This window comes from Mesocricetus auratus, unplaced genomic scaffold (assembly GCF_017639785.1).
Source record: "Mesocricetus auratus isolate SY011 unplaced genomic scaffold, BCM_Maur_2.0 Super-Scaffold_2245, whole genome shotgun sequence".
Lineage (NCBI taxonomy): Eukaryota > Metazoa > Chordata > Mammalia > Rodentia > Cricetidae > Mesocricetus > Mesocricetus auratus.
In genome coordinates, this window is record NW_024429180.1 from 51,434,109 (window position 1) to 51,444,259 (window position 10,151).

Below are 10,151 nucleotides of genomic sequence, written 5' to 3' on the forward strand. Positions count from 1 at the left end.
TGTTTCGCCAGCACAAATACCTGTGCACCACATTGATACCAAATGCCCCAGGAAGTCAAGAGAGGTCACTGAGTCTCCTGGAACTGGAGATATAGACAGTTGTGAGCTGCCATGCTGGTGCTGGGAACAGAACCCAAGACCTCTGGAAGAGCAGCCATGCTCTTAATCGCAGAGCCATCTCTCCAGACCCTCCACATCACTTTTGGAGACAAGGCCTGTCACTGAACTTGCAGCTCTCCGATTCAGGGAACCTGTTCAGTTAGTGAGAGTCAATTAGCATCCTGTCTCCGCCCCCAAACCCCACCCTCCCACTGTTGGGATTACAGACCTGTTTCGATTATTTTGTGGGTTCCAGGGATACAAGCTTAGGTTCTTGTGTTTATCCAGCAAGTACTTTACCAAATGAACTGTCACTCTGTGCCGCCCCCCTTGTTGTCTTTTATGAAGTCTGTGAGATTTAATCATGGGGCCTACACTCTGATGACCAAAGGTCATTTGTATGCCAAAGTCTGACACTAGCATAAAGCTTTAGGGGTTGAACCCCTTCAAGAAGCAAGTGGTGGTGGTGTATGCCTTTATTCCCAGTGCTTGGGAGGCAGAAGTGTGCAGATCTCTGAGTTTGAGGCCAGCCTGATTTACAGAGTGAGTTCCAGGAAAAGCCAGGGTAACACAGAAAAACCCTGTCTCGAAAAAAGCCAACCAACCAACCAACAAGCTCTTGCATGAGGCATGTGTGGTGGTGCATATCTTTAGGAAGCAGTGTCAGGAAGATCTGTTCATGTTTGAGACCAGCCTGGTCTACATAGTACATGCCAGGCCAGTCAGGGCTACACAGCGAGACCCTGTTGCAAACAAAGCCAACGACAACCAGAACTCTTACTGCATGAATTTGAAGGAATAAGAACTTTTTCAAGCTATAGCACTAAGTCACAAGTATACCCACCAAGGAGGCCATCATTAGATTCTTATCGGCAAATTAAAAAATGAGAATGACTAATAATTTATGAATGGAAAAGGAGGAGAGACATAGAGAAGGGCACCAGGAGGAAAGCAGTCTGCTTTCATCGTGGTGACTAATTGTTGACTCTATTCTTGAATAAATTGACTAGACCATTAGAAAAAAATTGCAGTTTTTATGGATTTTACTATAAGGTTTGGGAGATGAGCTGTGCATGGCAGGTGGAGGGTGTCTCCAAGCTACAGCACCCTGTCCCCACCACCTGAACCCAAGCAGGAGCGCTCCATCTGTTCCCATGTGGCTACAGATTTGAGACTGTCTGTAGACACCACAGCTTACAGAATTGTCTGGTGTTAACATTTTTTTCCTTTAAAATCCCATAGATATTATTCCATTTTCTTCTGGCATGTGAATTGCCAGAGAGATATACAAGGCATTCCATTTCCACTCTTTGATTTCTACTAACACATTAGACACTTGTATGTTATATATGATTTTACAATCAGAGGAAACCTTTCAACAATTTTTAACTATGTGTGTATGTATACGTGTGCACATGTGTGGTAAGGTGCCTATGAAGGTCAAAGTAACTCTAGACAAGTTATTTCACCCCTTTGGGTCTCCATTTTCTCAAGAGTATGATCACTTAGTCGCGTCTTTGCGGGAGAAGCCATGTGAGTTTGGGGTTAGCGCTGTACCGGAGGGTCACCTCTAAACAAGGCAAGAACACGCCCCTCTGCGGCATGCAATACCTCCTCCCAGCCGCACGATGGCGCTGAGCCCGCTGGAGAGCAGGGGGGCGGGGATCCTGAGCGCCGCGGCTACTTTCCGGGCTGCCGCGGTGAGTGAGTGCTGCGGTTGTTGGGGGCTTCCCTCCTGGACCCCCTGATAGCGGCCAGGGAGGGCGACTGGGTGTTGCGGGGCAGTTTCGGCGGGCTGCGCTCGAGAACTGGAAAACCCGGGTAGCACTAGACAAGGCGGGCGCTGGCAACGGGGGACCCAGCCTGGCCCTGGACGTGAGCGCCCTCGGCCCCACACTCTCGCGCCTCCCATCAGGCTCTACGGCGGCCAGGGATTCAAAAGTCATCAAAGTCCTTGCCGCACGGACGCTTGGGGCTGTGGGCGGCCTCCGCACCTATATTGTATTCCCGGCCTTGTCCACCGCCCCTACAGGCTCTGCCATCTGTCACCCTGGCCCTTCTCTGCTTGGACGGTGTCTTCCTCTCCTCGGCCGAAAATGACTTTGTCCACCGGGTCCAGGAGGAGCTGGATCGCTTCCTGCTGCAGAAGCAGCTATCCAAGTACGGGGAACTAGGGGGCGGCTTCAATGCTAAGAAGGGTAGGGTTTGCCCCTCCCCCAGGAGCTGTGCCCGGGTAACTGGCTGCTCCACCGGCCAGGCCCTGCCTGACCTGAGCCTTTAGCCTCTGCCGCCTTGTCCAGCCACATCTTTCCTTTGTATCCGAGTGTCATCCCACTTAAGCAGAAGTACCCACCCTCTTCGGAATGATGAGAACTGTAGCTCCCTGTGATCTACTCTGCAGGGACCCGTTTGGGCACACTGAGTTTGGTGTTAAGTTACCATAAACCCGGGAGTGGCCTCCGTGGGAATCAGGTCCAGAAGCTGCACCCGCAACCTCGGTTTAATAACTCCCTCTTGTCCCTTCCCAGGGTCCTTCTTTTCCCCCCTGTCTCCAGCCGCCTACGGTACCTGATTCACAGAACAGCAGAAACTTTTGATCTCTTGAGCAGCTTCTCTGTTGGGGAGGGCTGGAAGAGGAGAACAGTCGTCTGTCACCTGGACATCAGGTTTGTGATCTTACCGCTTTGGAGGCTTCTCAGCAATTCCTTTTTTTTTTTTTTTTTTTTTTTTTTGTGATGGTTGGACTAGCTGGCTAGCTAGGAGGGTAGAACTTGAGGGCCAGGAACCCCCAACTGTGTGAAATCAGGGTTGCTTTTTGCTTCATCAGGGATGCGGCTGACTTGACTGAATCAGCTGTTCATGTTGGGCTAAGGGAAGAGAGCACACAGGAATAGTTAGATTAGTAAGGGTGGGTCTGCCCCCCTCTCTCTGTGAGCGTGTGCTCCAGGGAGACCTTGGTTCAGAGCAAGAACCTGTCAGCCTGTAGTCATTCCTCTTCCTGTGTGCATCTCATAGGATGGACATCTTATCATTGTGACTCTGATCCTGACAACAGCTCTAAAACCAAATATTAGCCTGCTTTCATGTGTCCCCAAAGGCTCAGCACCCACTGATTTGATTGTAGTGTTCATGAGGAAACTCCTGTGGGTGTGTCAGGCATCGGATTTTTGCCTTTGCCATAATGCCTTTGAGAGAGATTCTTTGGAGGGTCATTGTGGTCGTGACCTTTGCTTAATGCTGACTTTCCAGTGTCATGCCTGAATGATAGGTGGCTCCAGTAAGCCATTTTCCTGTGGACCCAGACCTGCTCTGAAGCTTCTGTTTTTACTCCAGGGTACCCAGTTCAGATGGCCCCTCTGGTCCCTGCCGCCCTCCTGCCTCCCATCCCAGCAAGTACCGTGGCCCTCGGTACACCTCACATCAGGGAGCAGCTGCTGGTTCCCGAGGTGCTCCTGCTGGCCGGTGGCATCGCGGGCGGAAGCCAGATCAACCTCTGTATGTGCCCCGGGTGCGAAGAAGGCAAGATGAACCAGTAGCACCCTCCATCCCGGGCCTCAGGGGAGAGGCCCCAGCTGGTGGAGTTTCAGAAGAGCCAAGAGGGGCTGGGGACCCTGAAGCTGATCACGGAGTTCCCATGTTGGTGACTCAGGGAACAGAGCTCCCGAAGAGCCCAGATTCAGGCTGTGCAAATGATTCACAGTTGGAGTTGGGTGACACTGAGCCCTCTGAGAATCCTTCCAAGAAGGAACAAGGGGTGGAGACAGCCGTGCGGCAGGGGTCCAGCCCACAGCTGGCCACGGAGGAGGAAAAGGAGGGGGAAAATAGGAGGCTGGTGCAGAGCCTGGTGGACCAAGAGAAGGAAGAAGAGGAGAAAGAGAAGATGGGTAAGGAAGATGAAGATGTAGGCAAGCAGAAAGGGAAGGAGGATGAGGAAGAAGAGAAGATGGATGAGGAGGAAGAGAAGATGGATGAGGAGGAAGAGAAGATGGATGAGCAGAAAGGGAAGGAGGATGAAGAGGAAGAGAAGATGGATAAGGAGGAAGAGAAGGTGGATGAGCGGAAAGGGAAGGAGAATGAGGAGAAAGAAAAGATGGATGAGGAGGAAGAGAGGATGGATGAGCGGAAAGGGAAGGAGGATGAGGAGGAAGAGAAGATGGATGAGCGGAAAGGGAAGGAGGATGAAGAAGAAAAGGATGGGGAAGAAAATGAAGAGGATGACGCCGACCATGATGATTTCAGTGAGCTGCTACAGGAGGTGATGAGGCTCTTGAGCCCAGAAAAGGGAGGGCGGAGGTGAGGTGGGTGTGGCCTCAGGGGTATGGGAGAAGGGCCTTGGGCTGGAGGTGAAGGGGGTGTGCTAATGGGATGTACATTGGCTCAGACCTGGGTGTTGGGAAATTTTAGGGAACCTGGAGAAGGAACGGCATATTTGGGTCCCAGGATAACCATTTAGGAGATGGCTAGCCCTAGGCAAGTCACTTGTTTTTTAGAGTCGTTTCCTCGAATGAGAAAAAGGTAGTACATACGTCACAAGGAGACCTCACAGGTGCGTTGCTCTCTGTTAAAGAAAGTCACACTCTTGCCTGGAGCTCTGCCTTAGAAATTGTATTCCCCCCCCCCTTTTTTTTTTTAAGACAGGGCTTCTCTGTATTGTTTTGGAGGCTGTCCTGGAACTCTCTCGGTAGACCAGGCTTGGTCTCCAACTCACAGAGATCCACCTGCCTCTGCCTACTGAGTGCTGGCATTAAAGGCGTGTGCCACCACCGCCCGGCTTAGAAATTGTGGGTTGTTTTTTTTTTTTTGATTTTTACGAGACAGGGTTTCTCTGTATTGTTTTGGAGGCTATCGGTCCAGCCCGGCCTCGAACTCACAGAGATCCGCCTGCCTCTGCCTCCCGAGTGCTGGGATTAAAAGGCGTGCGCCACCATCGCCCGGCAGAAATTGTATTTTCTTGAGACCATGTATCTGCCCCTAACGTTGACTCTGGGTCAGTTGGGCGGGTAGGTATCTTTGATTGCTGCCTTATGCACAGTCTTTGAGAAAAGTCACATTTTTAGTAAGGAAAGTAAAGATAGTGGCTTTGTTCAGCTCTTTTTTTTTCCTACAGACTATGCAGTTTTGGGCAAACTACTTAACTCTTTGGCCCTCCGTGTTTCCATCTGTAAGGAGGGTACATAGACTGCATTTCAAGGTTAGGTGAAACACAATGGGCACAGTTGGCAGTCATCTAGCGAGGACTCCATAAAACCAAGCATCCTCCCCTAAAACCTCCACCTGCTGAGAAACCAAGCTGCCATACCCCGATTCCTACCAAGCCGACGTCTCCCTGAGCACTATGAGCTTGGGAAGCGTCAGTGGGGGCCCTGTGCCTTATCTCTCCCTTGCCAAAGGGTCTGTTTGCTCCCAGATCACAGCCAACCTAACTGAAAAGGAGATCGAGGTAGAGAGGATCCACCTGGACACATCCTCCTTTACAGAAGAGCTACCCGGGGAGAGGGACCTGGCCCACGTGGTGGAGATCTATGACTTTAAGCCAACACTCAAGACTGAGGACCTGCTGACCACCTTCTCCGAGTTCCAGTAAGTAGTAATGGTGGGGAGACTGGGCGAAGCTAGGATAGCCCTCCCCTGCTCGGGATGATTGCCTGCCCCAGAAAGGAAGGCTGAGATAGGCGTTGATGTCTGGGCTACTTTCTCTGAGGCAGGTCAGCCTGATGACTCTGACTGAGGGAAGGGAAGGGCTGAGCACTGACATGTTCAAAAGCCTGAGACCCAGGCCAAGTTCTGTCTGTGCATACCCTTGGTGGGACCACAGGCCTTCCATCAGTCTCAGGACACTGTTATCCACATGCCAGTGGGTCATTGGGTCTACAGTGGCCCGAGGGCCATCTTGGTATGAAAGCTGTTTATGGGGCACCTGCTTGAGCAGGCTGGAAGGAGCTTGGAGGGGTATACTTAAGGACAGGACTCCTTGACTTCTCCCCAAGTCCCATGGATGCAACCTTCTGTCATTTCTTTTTTCTTTCTAATTTGCTTGTTTTCCTTTGACTTTGCTTTACCTGTGTGGACTTTTGTTTTGTTTTGTCTTGTTTTTTAGATAGCCCCACTGTGTGAACTGGCCTGGCCTCTCTAACTCAGAGATCTGCCCGCCTCTCAATGCCTCATTTGTATTTTATTTTATTTTTTAAATTTATTTATTATGTACACAGTGCTCTGTTCTGCATGTACAGCTGCAGGCCAGAAGAGGGCACCAGATCTCATTATAGATGGTTGTGAGCCATCATATGGTTGCTGGGAATTGAACTCAGGACCTCTAGAAGAGCAGACAGTACTCTTAACCACTGAGCCATCTCTCCAGCCCCTGTGTGGACTTTTTAAAGCCCCTTTCTGGGGCAGGAGAGATGGCTCAGAGGTTAAGAGCACTTGCTATTCTTGCAGAGGACCTGGGTTTGGGTCCCAGCACCCACATAGTGGCTCAAAATCATTGGTAGTTCCAGTTCCAGGAGATCTGTGGGCACTGCACGCATGTGGTGCACATGTATACATGCACGCTAAACACTCAACATGAAATAAAATTAAAGAAAAGCCCCTTTATTCCTGGCCCTCCTCTCTGACACTGATTCCCATACCACTGTCCCTTGTCCTCTGCCCCTGTCTGTGCTGAAGGGACAGCTGAGGGGGTGGCACCATTTACCTTTTCAGCCACACTGGGCCACCACTGTTTGTTGAGAAAGTATGTCAATAATCCCCTCTAATGGAAGAGATAGCTTTGTCTTAGGGTTTGAGGTGGGATAGACCTAGCCTTCAGGATTCAAGGGGAAAGGGTCTTGCGTACTAGCTTTTGTGAGCTCCTGTGTCCTCTCCCCACACAGAGAGAAGGGGTTCAAGATACAGTGGGTGGATGATACTCACGCCATCGGCATCTTTCCCTGCCAGGCCTCAGGTAAGATGATTTCCTGTTGGGCTCTACTCCTTCTCTGGCCTCCATTGAGAGCAGAGGTGCATGCGTTCCCTGAGTGGAGGCCCATCTATGTCCAGAGATAGACTACCCTCACCTCAGCCCATCGGCTTGGCTCTCAGCAAACCTGAACTACAGTCTGGGAGCTGGGGGGAGTGGCCTGGGAAACTCAGGGAGGCTTTGGCCTCTCCTCTTTCTATTGGCAGTTTCAGTACAGAGTTGTTAGAATCAGTAACATTTCCAGAACAGGTGACATGGGCTAAGCCATAGGTCCTTCCCCGAACTGAATGAAAATATCAAGTGCTGTTGCTCTGGGTCACAGGCGTTTGGCACAGGGAGCAGGCAGGTGCATGGGCATTGAGATTTCACATCAGCCTCAGGTGCAGGGGGCATCACCCGCCCCCCCCAGTGCCAGGGCCTCCTCCCTGTGACCTCAGGACTCCTCTTCCCCTTCAGCCACTGTCCCATGCTGCCCCTGCCATTCCACTGCCAGTTTGAGTGTACTTATAAATAAATAAGAGACTCTCCCATCTGGAACCACGTGTGTACATCAGAGCCTCTGCACATCAGAGCTGGGAGCACCCTACTTGGGTTTGACCTGGTCTTTGTGAAGTCTAAAATTGAGGGTGGGGAGGAGCAGAGAGAGTGATGGGGAGGGAACCCCTGGAAGGTAGGCAGGAAAAAGGGCCACAGAGGACTATGGAAGAATAAGCTCTGGCTGGGTGTCCTAATTAGGGCTTCTGTTGTTGCGGCCAAACACCATCACCAAAGAGCAAGTTGGGGAGGAAAGGGTTTGTTTGGCTTACACTTCCACATTGCTGTTCATCACCAAAGGAAGTCAGGACAGGAACTCAAACAGGACAGGATCCTGGAGGCAGGAGTGGATGCAGAGGCCATGGAAGGTGCTGCTCCACTGGCTTGCTTTCCCTGGCTTGCTCTGCCTGCTTTCTTATCGAACCCAGGACCGCCAGCCCAGGGATGGCCCCACCCACCATAGACTAGGCCTTCCCTAATTGAGAAAATGCCTTACAGCTGGATCTCATGGGAGCATTTCCTCAGCTGAGTCTCCTCCCTCTCTGATGACTCTGGCTTGTGTCAAGTTGTCACACAAAACCAGTCAGTAGGCTGCCTCATGGGCCTGCCGTAAACAATACAGCAAGAGTGCCTCATGCCTTGGCCTCAGTTATTGTCCATATAGCATATCTGCTATGTCCTGATGTCATGTGCATCTTGGCCCAATGTGCAGGGAGTACTGGTGTCCCTGGGGACCTTGGGGGGTAGAAGGAGATTCTGATCTAAGTGCCAGCTTTCACAGGCAGAGCCCGCCCATCTTGCTGTGAGAATCTGAACACTGGGCTGGGGCATCATCTGACAGTACAGGCAGTGCCCACTGTACAGTTCCACAGGGATCTGGGGCACGAGGTGACACTGTCAGCTTTGCTGTGGCAGTTTGGAGTGATGCATGAGCTCCAGAGCCCTGGGGGTTTCACATAGCACAAGAGTCATCCCAGATCTCCTCTCCTTTCTCCAGCCGCTGAGGCCCTGGCCAGGGATTTCTCCGTGCTCAAGATCCGGCCACTCACACAGGGAACCAAGCTGTCCAAGCTCAAAGCCTTGCAGAGGCCAAGTAAGGGAAGCCTGCCCCTCCACGGGAAGGCTGTGTGCTTTTGTGTTTGGCTTGCTTTTCCTTCTTTATTTCCCTGCTCTTCAAGAGCCTGCGCTACAGCAGCTAGCGGGGCTCAGCTTCCCCTGGGCCTGGAGAGGGTCAGCTACTATGCGCATTTGTCCTCCTGCCCACACCCTCCTCGGGTCATTGATCTAGGAAGAGGCCCTTCCTCCAGAGGGCTGTGAAGACTGTCCTTTGGAAGGGTAAAAGGCCTACATGGACCTTGGTTCTGTTACTTACCTCAGTTACCTGGGGCGAGTCACTTGTACAGGAGCCAGATGGCAACTGTTAGGTCACTTCCCTCCGTTTCCTCTTCCAGAAAGCATGGCGGGGGCTCTGAGAGGTCAGTTTCTATGATAGCAAAGTTGGAACCAGCAGAATAGGCCCAGGGGAGGTCTGCCAGAGCCATCCATGCCACTGTGGATGGTGACATGGTCTTGTCCTACACTTCTTAGAAACAGTAAATATCCCGTCTTTATGTCCAACAGTCCGGGTGTTCTGTCCAGAGTGTTTCCTCCCAAAGAATCTCACAGAGCAAGGGGATGTGGGATTAATTCCTTCTGACTCCATTGTACGGATGAACCAGGTTGACAGGAGGGGCCGGTTTTTGTCAGGTCCCACTTGGAGGCAGAAATACAGGCCCGGGGCTCTTCTGGGTCCCTCTCACAGTCACCTGGCTGTTGTGGGCACAGCTGGGCCCCAGCCTCTGCCATACCACTAGACATGGCTGACCCTCACCTGGCTTTCAAGGATGCTCTGTCACCCAGAGGAGAGACATCCTGGCCAAGCCCCACCACTGGGTCTTCCTTCCAGAGCTCCTGCAGCTATCAAAGGAGAGGCCGCAGACAGATTCAGCAGTGGCCCGCAGGCTGGTAGCCCGGGCCTTGGGGCTCCAGCACAACAGAAAGAAAGAGCCGTCTGCTGCTCCGAGTCTCCTGCCATCTTGAGGCACCAGATCCAGCTGTCCAGACTAGACTGGACTCCAACACCATCACGCCTTTACAGACACAAGGACAGCCCCTTGTCCCCACTGGAACTGCTGTGGGGCACAGTGGGCTTTTGTTGATCTGGTCCCAGAAATTGAAAAGAAATAAAAATTTAAAGTTGTATTGATTGCATCCAAGTGTGGCCTTGAGGGACACTGGAGGGTGCCATTCCATCTCTTACTGTGGGTCTGTGGTTACTGACCTTGCCTGGAGGATCCCATCTTAACTTTGGGGGCATTTGTGCATGGGTGGCCTGTTTGGGGAATAGGTAATACTTGTCCATGTCACCTGCCCAGTCTCCCCCATTTCAGAAACCCCAGCGTGCCATCCTGTGCTGTGCGCAACTGTGAGTGTAGCAGTGCTTGGGTGTTATTTGTGGATGTGTGTTACAAAAGGGCTCCTTACAAAAGTAAGCTCGAACAAAGCTAAGAGGCGAGGCTTG

The 10,151-nt window shown here is 51.8% G+C and overlaps 1 protein-coding gene across 1 annotated transcript; it reads left to right on the forward strand.

Moving 5' to 3' along the window:
• The first annotated feature begins 1,712 nt into the window (after positions 1 to 1,712).
• On the forward strand, positions 1,713 to 9,832 carry R3hcc1 (R3H domain and coiled-coil containing 1). The gene is made up of 9 exons (XM_040737475.1): positions 1,713 to 1,799; positions 2,132 to 2,259; positions 2,628 to 2,765; positions 3,433 to 3,931; positions 4,277 to 4,354; positions 5,507 to 5,679; positions 6,972 to 7,042; positions 8,589 to 8,684; positions 9,537 to 9,832. The coding sequence occupies exons 1-9, from the start codon at positions 1,728 to 1,730 to the stop codon at positions 9,668 to 9,670; spliced, it is 1,389 nt and encodes a 462-aa protein (XP_040593409.1). The 5' UTR covers positions 1,713 to 1,727; the 3' UTR covers positions 9,671 to 9,832.
• The last annotated feature ends 319 nt before the right edge of the window (positions 9,833 to 10,151 follow it).

What these genes read in the sequence shown, in the direction of transcription:
- R3hcc1 (XM_040737475.1), top strand. Translation starts at nt 1,728, where the DNA reads ATGGCGCTGAGCCCGCTGGAGAGCAGGGGGGCGGGGATCCTGAGCGCC. An exon ending in CTACTTTCCGGGCTGCCGCG is followed by an intron (nt 1,800 to 2,131) that starts GTGAGTGAGTGC and finishes CCGCCCCTACAG; the next exon opens with GCTCTGCCATCTGTCACCCT. An exon ending in GTCTGTCACCTGGACATCAG is followed by an intron (nt 2,766 to 3,432) that starts GTTTGTGATCTT and finishes TTTTTACTCCAG; the next exon opens with GGTACCCAGTTCAGATGGCC.